We start from the raw sequence: 18,289 nt of genomic DNA on the forward strand, positions 1-18,289 counted from the left end.
GTGCTGTGGCGTCAGCCTAGCTCACAGCAACCTCAAACTCCTGGGCTCGAGTGATCCTTCTGCCTCAGCCTCCCGGGTAGCTGGGACTACAGGCATGTGCCACCATGCCCGGCTAATTTTTTATATATATATCAGTTGGCCAATTAATTTCTTTCTATTTATAGTAGAGACGGGGTCTCGCTCTTGCTCAGGCTGGTTTTGAACTCCTGACCTTGAGCAATCCGCCCGCCTCGGCCTCCCAAGAGCTAGGATTACAGGCGTGAGCTACAGCGCCCGGCCCATGTCACTACTTTTATCAGCCATTGTTATTTTGAGTGAAAAAAAAGAATCAGATAAAAAAATATAGCACATAGGTGGGGTATGGTGGCTCATGCCTATAATCCTAGCACTTTGGGAGACCAAGGCAAGAGGATCGCTTGAGGTCGGGAGTTCAAGACCATCTTGAGCAAGAACTAGACCTGTCTCTACAAAAAAATGGAAAAATTAGCCGGGCATGGTGGCACGTGCCCATAGTCCCAGGAGTTTGAGGTTGCAGTGAGCTATGGTGACACCTGTACTCTAGCCCAGGTGACAGAGTGAGACCCTGTCTCAAAAAAAAAAAAAAAGCACATAATGATAGAAGCTATATGATAGTAAGAATGACAAAATGAAATTTAAAATCAGATCAGAGGTATCTAATTTCTTTATAATGGAATATGTGACAATCTAGACCATTTTTCTTATTAGCATTTCTCTTGCCCATTTTTAAACATTGGTATAAAAATATTACTCATATTGCAACTTTTGGAGTGTTTCATAATTTTAAAAAATGCCTCCAGGTTGTAAGGCATTTATTGCCAAATAATTAGAAGAAGGCTGTGTAAATTTCAGTAATAAGTAATAACATAACAACCAAAACCTAGGTGGAGATCCCAGAAAGTAATTACTAAGATTTAAGATGCAATGCGTATTAGTCATTTACTTTCTTTTAATAGGAAAAACGTGGTCTTCGAGAAATGCGAGTTCTTGAAAATTTGAAGAATATGGTCCATGAAACAAATGAACATACTCTTCCCAAATGTAGAGAAGCAATGCAGGACAACTTAAGCCAAGTTCTCCAGAGATGTAAGCCAGCGATCTTTTTATTATTGCTTTTCGTTTCAAATGAGTGCTACATCAAAATGTATTTTCTTGAGTATTATGGTGGGAGGTAGAGAAGGAGAATTCTTAACCTGGATATATGAGAGGGAAGCCCAGTCACAGAGAAAGTGGTTGTCTAGTGATTAATGTGTGTTGCCATTGATGTTAAGAGCATTAATCTCCAAAGCAAGATGTGTGCATCTGCAGTACACAAAACAGTCTTTTTAGTATGTGAGAAATTTTTTAAATGTTCTGCCTTTTTTTAGAAAGAATTTATCTGTAAGAAAAAAATTGATGGCCAAGAATTTGGAGGATATGAAATGAAACTTCTTTTTAAAATAGGATATTAGAAGTTTTAGCTTTTTTAATAAAATAATCTTTTCATAAATGTTTGTATTTCATCATTTTTTATTAAGCAAACCATTTTAATGGGGAGAGACCATTGATCAAAAGGAATATATATTATTCTTTAATATCAAACTATAACATAAAATTAAAGTTTTATTAATATCTTATTTTAAAATTAGAAGTATGTAAGAAACTCTAGGCTTCTTCTCATCTATATTGACAACAGTCAGCTTGTTGAAGGAAAGTTAATGATGAATTAACTAGAGTGCACAATGGAAACATATCTTTTAGGGCATAAAAAACCAAAACTGGCCTGTAATAGAATGGCCAGTGAAGGAAAGTAGCAGAGACCTTGGTTAATAATTGAGTTAAAAAAGCCTTTGTGTCCAAGTCCAAGTTAATGATCTTGTGTACTCTAATTCTAAAAGGAGGTTGGAAAGGATAGCTCTCCCAAGATCACATTTGGTTTCTTTGGAACAAAGAAATTCTAAATTCTTTGAACAGCTGAAAGTCTAAAATTGACTTTAGGCTTTTGCCTTTTACTACAAACATGCCCTTGTTTGTTCATACTGTCACGTCATTAACCCTGACAAATGTTCTAGATATTATGCTAAAAGGAAAACTACAATTATTATCAATAAATATGTATATATGTATTTATGTGTGTGTTTAGACATGCTTATCAATTCCCTTTTCCATACGTTGAGTGTATAAAACTCAGTGAAAAACTATGAAAAGTTATTTTGACTTGTTTTATTCTTGGGCTGAAGTTATTTCTGATGTGAGGAGTATCCTCTTAAGAGTATAGTCTTCCTACTTAAATAGAAAATATCGCTGGTAATTTGGAATCCACATTGTAAATGTATTTTCTTTTTTTTGAGACAAAGTCTCACTTTGTTGCCCAGGCTAGAGTGCGGTGGCATCAGCCTACCTCACAGCAACCTCAGACTTTTGGATTCAAGCAATCCTGCCTCAGCCTCCCGAGTAGCTGGGACTACAGGCATGCGCCAACATGCCCGGCTAATTTTTTCTATATATTTTTAGAGATGGGGTCTCGCTCTTGCTCAGGCTGGTCTCAAACTCCTGACCTTGAGCGATCCGCCTGCCTTGGCCTCCCAGAGTGCGAGGATTACAGGTGCGAGCCACTACACCTGGCCTATAAATGTATTTTCTTGAAAGACAAAATTAAAATACACAGAATGCAAAGTTAATAATTAAGGTTTTGACATCTGTGGAATACTTTGGGTCTTATTTTTAGCTTTAGAAACAAAGCATTGGCTTTTGGAATAGTTTTCCTGCTAAAAATGGTGAAACCTTCTTCAGTAGGTTTTAACATAAGTATTTTCTGGTACCTATTATGCTGAATGTCACAGGTATAATGGAGATAATTATCTGCCTTTAAAACTGATATGGTTTTAAAAATTAGCCTGGGCCCAGCTGTCTTTCCTGGTAGATTTCATGTTTAAAAACTTGACATTTTAAATCATATGTTGACTTGTTTGTTTTCACTACTAATTGATAAGGGAGTGGTATAAAATGTTGAGCATTTTTTATATACTTATGGCCATTTGTATGTCTTCTATTGAGAAATGTCTATTCACATCTTTTGTCTGTTTTTTAGTTGGATTATTTGGATGTTTGCTATTAAGTTATTTGAGCCCCTTATATATTCTTTGTCAGATAGGTAGTTTGCAAATATTTTCTCTCATTCTGTGGTTTGTCACTTCACTTTGTTGATTGTTTCCTTTGCTGTGCAGAAGGTTTTTAGCTTGATGTAATCCCAATTGTCTATTTTTGCTGTGTTTGCTTGTGCTTTTGAGGTCTTACTCAAAATGTCTTTGCTCCAATGTCCTGGAGCATTTGCCCAATGTTTTCTTCTAGTAGTTTCATAGTTTCAGGTTTTAGATTTAAGTCTTTAATCTATTTTGAGTTGGTTTTTGTATATTGTGAAAGATAGGGTCTAGTTTCATTTTTCTGCATATGGTTATCCAGTTTTCCCAGCATCATTTATTAAAGAGACTGTTCTTTCCCTGTTGCATGCTTTGGCACTTGTATTGAAAATGAGTTGGCTGTAAATGTGTGGATTGATATCTGTGTTCCCTATGCTGTTTCATTAAATGTGTCTGTTTTTTTGCCAGTACTATGTTTTGTAGTGAATTTTGAAGTCAGATAGTCTTTTTGCTCAGGATTTCTTTGTTTGAGGTCTTTTATGGTTCCTCATAAATGTTAGGATTTTTTTTTTCTGTTTCTGTGGGGAATGTTATTGATATTTTGATAGGACTTGCATTAAATCTGTAAATTACTTTGAGTAATATTGTCATTTTAACAATATTAATTCTTCTAGTCCATGAGCATGGAGGTTTTTTTTATTGATTTGTGTCCTCTTGAATTTTTTCATCCATGTTTTATAATTTCCCTTGTATAAATAATTCTTTCAGTTCTTTGGCTAAACTGATAACTTAGGTATTTTATATTCTTTGTAGCTATTGTAAGTGGGATTACTTTCTTGATTTCTTTTTCAGATTGTTGATTATTGGTGTATATAAATGCTGCTGATTTTTGTATGTTGGTTTTGTATCAAACAGCTTTATTGAATTTGTTTATCAGTTTTTGTAGTTTTTGGTGGCGTCTTTAGGTTTTTCTAAGTATAAGATTGTGTCATCTGTGAACAAGTTTAACTTGACTTCTTTCTTTCTAATTTACATGCTCTTTATTTCTTTCTCTCACCTAATTGCTCTGGCCAGGACTTCCCATATTATGGGGAATAAAAGCAGTGAAAGTGGGCTTCCTCGTCTTGTTCTAGGTCTTAGTGGAGAGGCTTTCAACTTTTCCCTCTTTGGTATGGTGTTAGCTGTGAGTTGGGCATATATGGCTTTTATTATTTTGAGGTATGTTTCTTCTATACTCAGTTTGTTGAGAGTTTTCATCAAAAAGAGTTGCTGAATTTTATCAAATGCTTTTTCAGCATCTACTGAAATAGGATCATATGGTTTTTGTTCTTGGTTCTGTTAATGCGATATATTTATTGATTTGTGTACGGTGAACCATCCTTGCAACCCTGGGATGAATCCCACTTGATTATGGTGAATAATCTTTTTAATATGTTGTTGAATTCTATTTTTAGTATTCTGTTCAGGAATTTTGCATCTATGTACATCAGTGATATTGGTCTGTAGTTTTCTTTTTGTATTGTATCTTTGATTTTGATAGCAGGGTAATGCTGGCCTTGTAGAATAAGTTTGGAAGTATTCCCTCTTTGTCAATTTTTTTGAAGAGTTTAAGTAGAATTGGTGTTAATTCTTCTGTAAATATTTGGAAGAATTCATCAGTGAAGCCACCAAGTCCTGGGCTTTTCTTTGATGAGAGACTTTTTTTATGGCTTCGATCCTGTTACTCGTTATTGATTTGTTGAGGTTTTCTATTTCTTCATGGTTCAGTCTTGGTAAGTTGTGTGTGTCTAGCAATTTATCCATTTCTTTTAGGTTCTCTAATTTGTTGGTGTGTAGTTGTTCATAATGGTCTGTAATGATTCTTTGTATTTCTGTGGTCTCTATTGTTATGTCTCCTTTTTCATTTCTGATTTTTATTTGGATCTTCTCTCTTTTTTTCTTAGTCTAGCTAAAGGTTTGTTGATTTTGTTTATCTTTTCAGAAAACTAGCTTTTTATTTCATTGATCTTCTGTGGTTTTTTTTTTCTATTTCATTTTAGTCTTAATTTCATTTTTTTTTTTTTTTGCTCTGCTCTTTATTATTTTTTTCCTTCTACTAATTTTGAGTTTGGTTTGTTCTTGCTTTTCTGGTTCCTTGAGGTGCATTGTTAGGTTGTTTATTTGAAGTCTTTCTACTTTCTTGACATAGACGTTTACTGCTATAAACTTTCCTCTTAGCAGTGCTTTTGCCATATCCCATAGATTTTGGTATATTGCATTTCCATTTTCCTTTGTTTCAAGAAATTTTTTAATTTGCTTCTTAATTTCTTCCTTGACTCGGTGTTTCAGGAGCATGTTGTTTAATTTCCATGTGTTTCTGTAGTTGCTGAGGTTCCTCTTTATTTATTTATTTATTTATTTATTTATTTTGAGACAGAGTCTCACTTTGTTGCCCAGGCTACAGTGAATGCCATGGTGTAAGCCTAGCTCACGGCATCCTCAAACTCTTGGGCTCAAGCAATCCTTCTGCCTCAGCCTCCCAAGTAGCTGGGACTACAGGCATGCGCCACCATGCCCAGATAATTTTTTCTATATATATTAGTTGGCCAATTAATTTCTTTCTATTTATAGTAGAGATGGCGGTCTCACTCTTCTCAGGCTGGTTTCGAACTCCTGACCTTGAGCAATCCACCTGCCTCAGCCTCCCAGAGAGCTAGGATTACAGGCATGAGCCACCGCACCCGGCTTCCTCTTGTTATTGATTTCTGGTTTTATTCCATTGTGGTCAGAAAAGATACTTGATATGATTTCTGCTTTTTTGAAATTGTTGAGACTTGTTTTGTGGTCTCTTTGGAGAATGTTACATGTGCTGATGAAATGAATGTGTATTTTTCAGTAGTTAGGTGAAATGTTCTGTAAATGTCAGTTAGGCATATTTGGTCTAGTGTATAGTTTAACTTCCATGTTTTTTTGTTGATTTTATGCTTTGGGTGATCTGTTACTGAGAGTGAGATGTTGAAGTCCTCTACTATTATTGCACTATAGTCTTCTCTCCCTTTAGATCTATTAATGTTTGCTTTATATACTTGGGAGCTCAAATGTTGGCTACATAGATATTTATAATTCTTACAGCTTCTTGCTCAATTGATCCCGTTATCATTATATAGTGACCTTCTTTGTCTCTTATACAGTTTTTGATTTGTAGTCTATTTTATCTGATATTAATTTAGCTAATCCTGATCTTTTTTGGTTTCCAGTTGCATGGAATGTCTTTTTCCATCCCTTCATTTTCAGTCTGTGTGTCTTTCTATATAGGTGAGGTAGGTTTCTTGTAGATTGGGTCTTGTTTCTACCCATTTAGCCACTCTGTGCCTTTTAATTTTGAGAATTGAGTCCATTTGCCTTCAGTATTATTATTGATAAGTAAGAACTTACTGCCATTTTGTTGCTTATTTATTCCTTCCTGGCCTGTATGGTTTCTGTTGGGAAGTATGTTGCCAGACAAACTGGAGTTCCTTTGTATGTTATTTACTTCCTTTCTCTTGCTGCTTTTAGGATCCTCTCTTCTTTTGAGAGTTTGGTTATTATATGCCTTGGGGTAGTCTTATTTGGATCAGATCAGTTTGGTGTTCTCTGACCTTCCTATCCCTGGATATATTTATATCTTTCTGAAGTTTTGGAAAGTTTTGTGTTGGTTTTTGTTTGTTTGTTTGTTTGTTTTTTAATAAGCTTTCTACCCCTTGTTCTTGTTCATCTTGAACATCAATAATTCTTAGATTTTGTCTTCTGAGGTAATTTTCTATATCATGCAGACAATCTTCATTTCCTTTTATTCTTACCTTTTTTCTCCTCTGTGTGTTTTCAAAGAGCCTATCTTTGAGCTCACTGATTCTTTCCTCTGCTGGATCCATTCTGCTGTTGAGAGCTTTTAGTGATTTTTTTTTTAGTTCAGCAAATGTATTTATTAGTTCTCAGATTTCTGTTTAATTTTATTATTTCAACTTCGTTAAATTTTTCTGATAAATTTCTGAATTGCTTTTCTGTGTTATCCTGTAGATCACTGAGTTTCCTTAAAACTGCTATTTTAAATTCTTGGTTAGGGAGTTCATATATCACTACCTTCTTAGGGTCAGTCCCTATATTTTTGCTTTGTCCGTAGGGGGCGAGGTCTTGGTTCTCTATTTGCTGTTGTTTCTTGTGAATGTATGTCTGTGTCTTTGCATGGAAGGGTTATTTATTCCAGTTGTATCTGTCTGGCTTGTTTTGGTTTTTATTGAATATGTTTGCTTAGAGATTCTTTACTTGATTTTCTTTTGTTTTTTTGATTTAAAATTTACTTGATTTTCTTTTGTTTTTCTACTAGGGTGCCGCCTCTTTTTCAACAATAGATGGGTCCTTAAGCCCAAAGTTGCCTTGGTTCTAGTAAACAATCAGTGTACTACCCATCCTGAATTGGGGAGGTATACCCCAAGGGGGTATTCCAGCAGTATGGGAAGGCTGTCTAGGAGGATGTGCCCAGGGGACCTGTGGAATGAACCTCCTACAGCATGCTGCTGCTGAACAGCCACTCTGATATGGCATCTCCTTTGACTGAGTTAAAGAGCAGAGTTTCCAGGGCTGGGAATGGTAGTTCTACTTGTCCCCTTTGTCTCTAGCTGTCCTCAGGGATATTTCTCCCTTTAGGCACTCCCAGTGCTTCCCAGAGGTTGAAGCAGGGATAGATTTCCTGCTAGAGAACCCAAGATAGTGGGAAAGCTGGTTGTCTACCTCAATCTCACTTTTTCCGTGTAAAGACCAGGAGTTGGGGAAGTTTTCCACACACTTAATGCTGGGTAGATTGAGGGGCATCGTGGATATGGAAGTTCAGTTCTTTTACTGTCTGCTCAGTTTTTTTACTCTTCTTTTTCCCTGGGACCTCATTGTTTTATTTTAGTTCTGGAATATTACTGGTGATAATCTCAGCATGGTATATATTTTTTTGATTTTCTGTGGGGAGAGTGAACCAAGCTTGCTTCTACACCACCATTTTGGAACCAGAAGTCCTGAAATTATTTCCTTATGTATGTATTTGAGGTTTCACATAGACACCATAGTAGAATGAATTTGTTTCTCTTTTATGTGAGGAAAACCAGGATATGGTTAACTGTGTATGTGTCACAATAACTGTGTATGTGGCACGAATCTACTTGAATAATCTTTTGGTTAAGAGAAAAACATTTGATAAATTCTTAACTTTAAGTTAGTATAGTCTCCTAAAACACTGAGAAAATTGCTTCACACTGAATTAGGTATAACCAGTAAGTGGTATGGAAGTGATAGGAAGCTTCAAAGAAATGGGTCTTTTCCTTTTGGTCTCACTGATTGTTTAGAAAGAGAATGTTTGGTATAGTTAGGCAATTTTCTCAGATTTTAGGAAAGCAGATTTTATAAATTCAGAAAGCAAACCTTTTCTATTGTGTAGCTGAAGGGTTAAAAAGTGAGCTATTTCAAAGGGACTGAAATTTTAAAAATGGATGTTCTGCGTAAACATAAACAGAATCCTGACATGGAACAAAAGTGTGCCTTTGTCAGATGTGTTCTAGTTACATTTTTAAAGGATGTACTGAATGACAAAATAAGTGACATAGCCCTGTAACTCTTCTTTTAGATTAAGCGCAGAGTGATCTGAGAATGATGAAGCACCTAAAGACCACAAAATGGATTTTTAACTTAAGTTCACAGAGCCCGGGGAGGGGGAGGGAACTGACCCAGGAAACGATAACACCACTGCTTGGGAAAAATGATGTAATATTAATATGCCACAGAAAGAAGGCAGATCTAATCAACTACTGTTTTGTTTTGTTGTAATCTTTTCTTTTAGAAAAAACAATGATTAGGAACCTAATTTTCAGTACTGAAGTATTATCTTTGATATAACTAAAATTAATGGTTACAGATAAAAACAAGACTTTTTGAAAACAAAATCCTTCTCTTTTACCATATTCCCACAGGGAGAGGTCTAACATTTTTCTGAAAAAGAAATTGCAGTCCCTGCCCTGTTGTGGAACTTGTGACCTAGTTGGGTCCGGATTGAGGTGGGGTAGGAAGGCATGTAAAACAATTAGACAAATCTCCAGTTAAGCATGCAAGATAAAGTGGCAGGATATATACATACCTGATGAAAGAATTTCAAATAAGGGAAAATCCTTATAGGGAAAGGACTAATCTGGGAAGGCTTTATGAAGGTCGTAAAACCTTGAACTGAGCTTTTGAAATATAACATTTTAGTTAGAGGAAAGAAGTGGGGAAAGCACTTTCAGTAGGGATAGTACAGTAATTAGAATCATAGTAACAATGACTATTTGCTTACTGTGTGTGAAGAACTATTCTAAATGGTTTTTATTATTAATATTTAAATTTTTACTTTTAAGCATACTATCTACTCTATCTCATTTACTTTTTATGTCAATTCTGAAGTCCTGTTGTTAATTTTTATACTCATTTTTATCTTTTGTTTGTTTGTTTGTTTGTTTTTTGAGACAGGGACTCCCTCTGTCACCCAGACTGGAGTGCAGTGGTGCTGTCATAGCTCACCACAGCCTCAAACTCCTGCGCTCAAGGGATCTTCCCATCTCAGCCTCCCAAGCAGCTATAGGCGTGCACCACCATGCCCAGTTAATTTTTTTGTTTCTTGTAGAGATGAGGTCTCTCTATATTGCCCAAGCTGATCTCAAACTCCTGGGCTCAAGCAGTCCTCCTATTTTGGCCTCCCCAATTGCTAGGATTACAGGCATGAGCCACCATGCCCAGCCTGTTATGCTTTACTTACAAATAAGAAACTAAGGTACTGAGAGGTTAGGAGCAGCAACTAGAACAGTGCCTCACACATAGCAAATGCTCAGTAACTACTTGACTAATGAATGAGTGGTAGTCATGCCCAAGATCAGTCACACAACTAAGTACTCAAGCCTAGATTTGACTAAGGCTGACTCTTAACCTACAAACTAAATGCCTTTATTTGGGTGAAGTAAGTGAGAACATTTATGAACAGGAATAAAACATACCTGGGTAGATGACAAAGTTTGAACAACTGAAGAATTAAAACTGGTTTCATCAATGAAATTATAAAAAAGGCAGTAGAGTGTTGAAGGTAAGAGCCTCGTCTTTAGATTCAGAAAGATCTGATTTGAAATCCATTTTCCTGTACGTATTAGTTGTGTGACCTCCGTGAGTAACAACTTCACTTCTCTGTGCCTCAGTTTTGTCATCTGTAAAATGGAATAGTAATCATTTCTTAGTAGGAATGTGGGATTAAATTAAGAGGGAAGTAATATATGTAAAGTTATTAGCATAGGTCTTGGCACATACTAAATATTAATACTATTACTAGCAGTTTGGGTTCTTAAGAAAGGGAAGTGACTTAATAGAAATGGTCTAGAGAAATTTATATTTTGCAGCAGCACCCAGAATGAATTAGAAGACAAGAGCAAAGGCAAGAAGAATAGTAGTTGTTGAAGCAATCTAGACATTAGGTATTACCTGCAAGAGAGTAGTAGTATGAATGAGAAAGTGGGGGGTGGGGAGGAGTTAATGACTCAGAGAGACAATGTAAAGTCATAATCAGAATATAATAATAAATTTATCAGGCATTTTTTATCTTTTTAGAGAACTCTGATGTGATTGTTGACAGCTTGTCATTGGATGTCATTAAATGCCCTTTGGCTTATAGCTCAAAGCCTAAGAAATTATGGTTGTCCTAATTGTGAGATCCTGAATATAGTGGCAAAATTTACTTGTCCCTTTTGGCCACCCCACCACCGCCACCAAAATAATGTCAGTTTTTTGAGATCTAAAACAATCCAAGTATTCCCTGCACCCCGGGTAAGTCTGTCCTTGAACAAGGGCTGCTGATTGAAAACCCATTGTCTGTTTTATTTCAGTGCAAGCAGCTAATGATTCAGTCTGTAGACTACAACAGAGGGAACTGGAACGAAAAGAGGTAAAAAATAAATCATTTAGATAATGGGGTATATAACTCCTGGGTATTTATTATGGTTATATTATATTAGCAATTACTTTTTTTTTTTTTTTTTTTTTTTTTTTTTTTTTTTTTTTTTTGAGACAGAGTCTCGCTTTGTTGCCCAGGCTAGAGTGAGTGCCGTGGCGTCAGCCTAGCTCACAGCAACCTCAAACTCCTGGGCTCGAGTGATCCTTCTGCCTCAGCCTCCCGGGTAGCTGGGACTACAGGCATGTGCCACCATGCCCGGCTAATTTTTTTTATATATATATATCAGTTGGCCAATTAATTTCTTTCTATTTATAGTAGAGACGGGGTCTCGCTCAGGCTGGTTTTGAACTCCTGACCTTGAGCAATCCGCCCGCCTCGGCCTCCCAAGAGCTAGGATTACAGGCGTGAGCCACAGCGCCCGGCCCAGCAATTACTTTTAATCAGAAAATTTTCTGACTGTATTTTCTTTTATGCACTGATTTATAAAGATTGAAAAAATAGCTAATTCATTGAAGATGTGTTGAGGAGGTGTGGTCACATGGTCACTCCATCAATACTTTTATATTTGAAATTGCATAAATCTTTTTTCCTTTTCAACATGTCCATCATTTCCCTGAAAGTGGTATTCATCTCATGGAGGAGAGAGAAAATGAAAAAATAGGAACTTTTACATGTAACAATAAATACCCACCAGATTGGAAATAAAAACCTTTCCTGTGAGCCTGAAGTATTGAGTATATTATCTGTATTTCTGAAAAAGAAGCATTCATGACTGTGGATAGCTTACTTAATAAATAGTCATAGGAGTATGTGAATCACTTGCTGGGCAGTGCTTTGCTTATTGGAATTATATCTTAACTAAATTCAGATGTGGAAAAACAGCATAAGAATTTAAGTTCCTGTGACAATTTGATGTTTTCACTTGCAATTTTCATGAAGTATTTTTTGTAACTTGTTCATTGCTCTAAAATAACGATACAGCCGGGCGCGGTGGCTCACGCCTGTAATCCTAGCACTTTGGGAGGCCGAGGCGGGCGGATTGCTCAAGGTCAGGAGTTCGAAACCAGCCTGAGCGAGACCCCGTCTCTACCAAAAAGAGAAATAAATTAATTGACCAACTAAAAAATATATATACAAAAAATTAGCCGGGCATGGTGGCATATGCCTGTAGTCCCAGCTACTCAGGAGGCTGAGGCAGTAGGATCGCTGAGCCCCGGAGATTGAGGTTGCTGTGAGCCAGGCTGACGCCACGGCACTCACTCTAGCCTGGGCAACAAAGTGAGACTCTGTCTCAAAAAAAAAAAATAAAAATGAAATAAAATAACAATACATACATCTTACATTTATTAAGAAATATTGAAAGTACTAAGTCACTCTGAAAATAATGCGTTTTTGCATATATGTATGTATTGACAAATGTTACTGTCTCCATTTCTCTGGAATGTATTGTGGTTAATCCACAATAATAGTTTAGATATGTCACTGTATAAAAATATAACGGAATGAACCTTCCCAGAGTTTCAGTATCTACACCCTCTGCTCAACTCTAGATGTTGATATAAAGTTTGAAAGTTCAGCAGTTTGATAGTTTAAGCTTTACTGAAAGGACTTGACATTTAAGACAGGTGGGAAGCCTACCCAAGAGTAGTAGCAGGATCCAGCAGGCCAGGTCAGGAAGCAGGAGCATTGCTGAGCGCGTGGATGGAACAGCGAGGCACCACAAGGACCAGGAAGGTTTGTGTCGGGACATGGTGCTTGCACGGTGTGCGAAGAGTGCTGTAAGGGCAGGCAGTTATGTCGGCATAAGTGGGCCATGCTGGGCTGGACAACAGAATTTTTTCAATCCTCTACTTTGCTAGGTACCACTAGAGATGATAGATTTTAATTAGTTAAGTTTAAGGCATTTCCTACACTCAAGAAGCTAGAAGTCTAGGAGTCCCAACCACTAACACAAATACAATGTAGGATAAAGTAAAAGCTGTGATCAAATTGCAGAGAACTTTGTGAGATCTTGGCAAAGGAGTAATTTTTTAGGAAGGTGGTGGCATTCAAGCCTGACCTTGATTGGCAAGTAAAAATTCAGTTGCTAGAAGATAGGAAGAAAAATATTGTAGGGTAAGGAATATAGTGTAAACAAAGGCCAAAGATGTGAAAAGTCAGTAGTCAGCTAGTGTGTAGAGCATCTAAATGGATATTTTGGGAGATGACTGTGGAGGATGTTGAATGCTACATTAAACAGTTTGTTGTTGGGGGCACGAGGAGCATTCGCTTTTGAGAAGCCGCATAACTTTATCCAATAGAACACTGGCTGTACCTTAATACATGTAATTCTCTTGGCTTTCAAAATAAAAGGTAAGAAGTATTCCATTGCTACACGTTGCCTCTCTGACATGTTGCTTCGTGGTTTAAGCAAATATAGGTGAGTATGCACTCACACGTTAATTGTTCTGTCTTTCTAATATATGGTCAAAGCAATTATAATTCTGATAAATGGTAATTCTTATCATTCTTGAGCAGAATGGACCTAAAATTAAATGATAATTGAAATAGTTTATCTTGTCACTTGGCACTGTTTTCACATGTAGTATATTAGCCATATGTGTATTAGAAAAATGACCAGATTGGGTAAAAAAAAAATGCCTGGTTTCTTCTGTTTCTAGTGGTTGGTTCCCTTTATTAACTAGCTGTATGCCTTTGGACAAATGCCTGAGCTTCAAGCTCCACATCTACAAAATAAATACCTGTTCTTTTACTTGATATAATGATGGAGTAAATTGCATTATAAAATTAATGTGAAATGGCTTTGCAGATTGTTAGTCACTACCCCAGTGTGGGATGATAATTTTTCCCCTGCCAGCTATTTAAGATGCAGGCAATGACCGTGTGAATAAGAGTCTTGCTGTAGTGTGTTAGAGTGGTGAAGCACTTGAGAAGCCTTCCCATTCGTGACTTTCCAAATTAAAAGGTATTGTCCCATGGTTTAAAAAAAAAACAAAAAAAATGACCTCAAGAAATAAGATTCATAATTGCAAGGCTGTGGAAACAGCCCAAGTGTCCATCAATCCAAGAATGGATCAATAAAATGTGGTATATGTATACCATGGAGTACTATTCAGCTCTAAGAAACAATGGTGATATAGCACATCTTATATTTTCCTGGTTAGAGCTGGAACCCATACTACTAAGTGAAGTTTCCCAAGAATGGAAAAACAAACACCACATATATTCTCCAGCAAATTGGTATTAACTGAACAGCACCTAAGTGGACACATAGGTACTACAGTAATAGGGTATTGGGCAGGGGGGAGGGGGGTGGGTATGTATATACATAAGGAGTAAGATGTGCACCATCTGGGGGATGGTCATGCTGGAAACTCAGACTTGGGGGGGGGAGGGCATTTATTGAAACCTTAAAATCTGTTCCCCCGTAATATGCCGAAATAAAAAAAATAATAATAAGAAGAATATTTTAGTCTGAAGTACATTTTTATAGGTATTATGTCTTAGAGTGTTATTAAACTAATTTTTATGGAATACATATTAAAAGTTAATATTTTGGAATATACAAGAATTGGTTTGGAGTCCATGAGACTTACATGTGTAAATAGCCACCCTGACTTTTTTTTTTCTCAAGATAATTTAATAAAAGTAACCGGCTTAAATTCTTAAACAAATGTGTTTTTCAGAGAAAAGTAAAAATTCTTTGCATTCTTACTGGAATAAACTTTTAATCTTAAGTCTTTATTTCTTTTCTTTCTTTTTTTTAACAGCTTGCCTAATTAGCAGAACATTTTAAGTATGGATCTTTAAAGGTTTCTCTTTTTTTTTACTGCCATATTCTAGCCTTTTCTGCTTTGACATGGCAGAGGTTTTTAGACTGCATATACATAGTTTGTAAAGATAAAGTTTAATTTTTCATTTAGCAAATTTATATTAATACAAAGCAAAAACCTGACCTCTCGCTGCATTTTACAACCTAATGTTAATTGTTGCCTTTGGTTATACTGTTGGCTACATTTTGTATATTTGAATGGCTCTCAAAACAAAGAAAGATGGGAGTAGTAATGTAATAAAATAGACTATTACCATTAATCATTAATTCTTTTATATCAAGACAATTTGTGGAATTCTGTAGGAAGTAAATTGATAAACGTCATTCATCTAAGTCACATTTCCCACAATTGATATCTAAAAGTACACTCAGAAGAACAATAAATGCACATTCCCCAGTTATTTGACATGTCTTTAAAACTACCACTAATATAAAGTTGCATTTTGGGTGCTAGCTATAAGAGTAGTGAAGTGAAATACAATTGGCTTATAAAATTCACTGGCTCTTAAAAGTATGCCATCAAGGAAGATGAGATGGTTAATAATATCTGTCAATAATTTAAATTCAGGCTCATGCACAAGCGTCAGCTTTTGAAGCCCTATTAACAGACTAGAGATAATAATGAAGTAAACATGAATGCTTTTGATTCATCTTGTCTCCAAATATTTATCAGATTTAGTTTTATGATTTTTTTCATGAGGGCAATAGGATCATGTGACTTATACATTGTTCTTGATAGAGTTTGAAAATGTAAAATAACGTATCAGTACATATTCTACTTAAAATAATATTTACAGTTATTATACTGACATTGCTTGCCAAAGTAAATATTATAGTTTTTCCTATGTCTGCATGAGGCAAATGTAAAATTAATGGCACATATATTACTGACAGATGTTCCAAAAGACCTTTCAAACATGGATTATTCAAAATTTTCCCTTAGACCAGGGTTTCTCAACCTCACCATTATTGATATTTCGGACCCAATAATTCCTTGCTTTGGGGACTGTCCCATGCATTGGGACAAAAATTTCCCTTAGACCAAGGTTTCTCAACCTCACCATTATTGATATTTCGGACCCAATAATTCCTTGCTTTGGAGACTGTCCCATGCATTGTAGGATGTAGCAGCATCTCAGGCTCTATCCACTAGTTGCCAGTAGCACCTCTTTCTCCAACCCACATTATAATGACCAGAAATCTCCGTGGGGCGGGGATGGTGTCAAAATCATGCCCCCTCCCAGTTGAAAATACTGACTTAGACTAATACATGCAAAAATGTAGTCTTATTATATATTCCAGAATTCATTTATAGACCTGGTTCCAGACATAGTTTAGTTTCAGGATTGGTTTCTATTTAAATTTCTCTCTAATGGGAGATACACACACACACACACACACACACACAGAGATAGCTCAGTTTATTACTATTTCTCTATTGTAACTTACTGTATACATTTTGCTAAGTATAGACAACATCCATCATTACAGCTAATTACTTTTGGTGCACAGTTGTAACTCATTAATAAACTTTCTCTTCATTTTCTTTTAAAGTTGGCATTTTCTGAGTTTATCCTGAAAACAAATATATGCATTTATTTAAGAATGTAAGTGATTTCATTTAAGAATAACCCTCTGAAATTTGATTTAAAATGTTTTTTTATTATAGTAAAATACATATAACATAAAACTTACCTTCTTAACCATTTTTAAATGTACATTTCACTGGTATTAAGTACATTCACATTTTTGTGCATCCATCACTCATCTTCAGAACTCTTTCATCTTGTATAATAAAACTGAAACCCTGTACCCAATACACAGTTACTCCTCATTCCTTTCTATCCCCACTCTTGGCAACCACCCTTCCACTTTCTGTCTCTATGAATTTGACTACCCTGTGTACTACATAGAGCACTGTACTACAGTATGTCACGTAAGTGGAGTCATACACTATTTGTCTTTTTGTTGCTGGCTTATTTCTTCAATATAATGACCTCAGCATTCATCCATGTTGTAGCATATGTCAGGATTTCCTCCCTTTTTAAGGCTGAATAATATTCCTTTATATGTGTATACCACATTTTGTGTATCCATTCCTCTGTGGACACTTGGGTTGCTTCCACCTTTCAGCTATTGTGAGTAACACTGCTATGAACATGGGTGTACAAATATCTATTCAGGTCCCTACTTTTAATTCTTTGGGGTATATACCCAGTAGTGGAATTACTAGATCATATGATAATTCTATGTTTAATTTTTTTAGGAACCACCAGTGTTGTTCCATATAGCCAGATTTACAACAAAGCCAAGATTTTTATCTTCTTTAAGCACAGTGCTTTTATTATTTTAACTACTTTGGATGAAAATCTTTAAAAATATAATCCATACCTTTATTTTTTTAATTTATTAAATGGTACAGATTAACATTCTGTAAGAATTAGTCATTATTGAGAATATCAAATTTTATATTGAGAGAGAGAGATTGTGTTGCATGTCTGTTCCAAGTGCCCTCAGATACTATGTCTTTTTGTATCTTTCTCCTTTGCTGTAAGGCTGATGCCTGTCATTTCTTCTCCAGTCCTTTATCAGACTTTTCTTCTTCTAATTTGTTATTTTTAGTATTGTGTAGTTAACTAAACTGGTTAAAATTGTGTGTAACGTAGGTCAAATAAGTTCAGAATCAGAAGAACTTTTCATAAATACTGCAGTGCTTGTAAATGGACTTTGTGATGTCACTTTTTTTGATGGCTTAAAGTTCTTACTACATAGTTTTTAACTAAGTTTCAGATAGATGTTATTTCCAGGTAGCTGAGTTTTATTTATCTATGAATACTACAGTATTGTCACTATATGAATGTATAAGCGGCCTCACCCTCCTTCTTTCTTTACTATTAATAATTGTGAAGAATGCATAGCAATTATTATTCTGAAAGGTGGGAGACTAAGAAAAGATAAAGTAGGATGATTTTGAGGACATCTTGATAAGACAACAAGACTAGATTTTCATTTGGGTTGGGGAGTCGCCAGCTTTCATCTTATTTTCATCTGAACTATGAGGCCAATGGTTAATAGAGGGCACATCAAGGAGGAATGAATTGAATATACAAATGGGAGGCAAAGCCTATTTTATTCGAGTTGTCTGTATTGTTTGAATTATTACAAGAATCTGTTGCTAAAATTAAATTATTAAAATTAAAGAACAAAAACAAATGGCAGGAGGAAAAAATATAGAGTGATCTGCCTTCAAGATACCTTGCTTATGATTTGTATAATAATTTTTACTTTTTATTAAGGACCTCAGGCAGAGCTAAGAAATAGACATGTATTACCTCTCATCTTCTTTAAAAAATG

The 18,289-nt window shown here is 35.7% G+C and overlaps 1 protein-coding gene across 3 annotated transcripts in view; it reads left to right on the top strand.

Moving 5' to 3' along the window:
• The window catches only part of BLOC1S5 (biogenesis of lysosomal organelles complex 1 subunit 5), a 44,446-nt gene that overhangs the window by 19,146 nt on the left and 7,011 nt on the right, over window positions 1–18,289 (top strand). The window contains exons 3-4 of one of the 3 annotated variants that reach the window (XM_012753570.3): window positions 975–1,104; window positions 11,036–11,094. In XM_012753570.3, the coding sequence (XP_012609024.2) occupies window positions 975–1,104; window positions 11,036–11,094 (189 nt within the window). Of the gene's footprint in view, window positions 1–974; window positions 1,105–11,035; window positions 11,095–13,455; window positions 13,523–18,289 lie in introns of those variants that run through there. The other 2 variants (XM_076010465.1, XM_076010464.1) reach the window with 2 other exon arrangements.

This window comes from Microcebus murinus, chromosome 15 (genome assembly GCF_040939455.1).
Source record: "Microcebus murinus isolate Inina chromosome 15, M.murinus_Inina_mat1.0, whole genome shotgun sequence".
Taxonomy (NCBI): Eukaryota; Metazoa; Chordata; class Mammalia; order Primates; family Cheirogaleidae; genus Microcebus; species Microcebus murinus.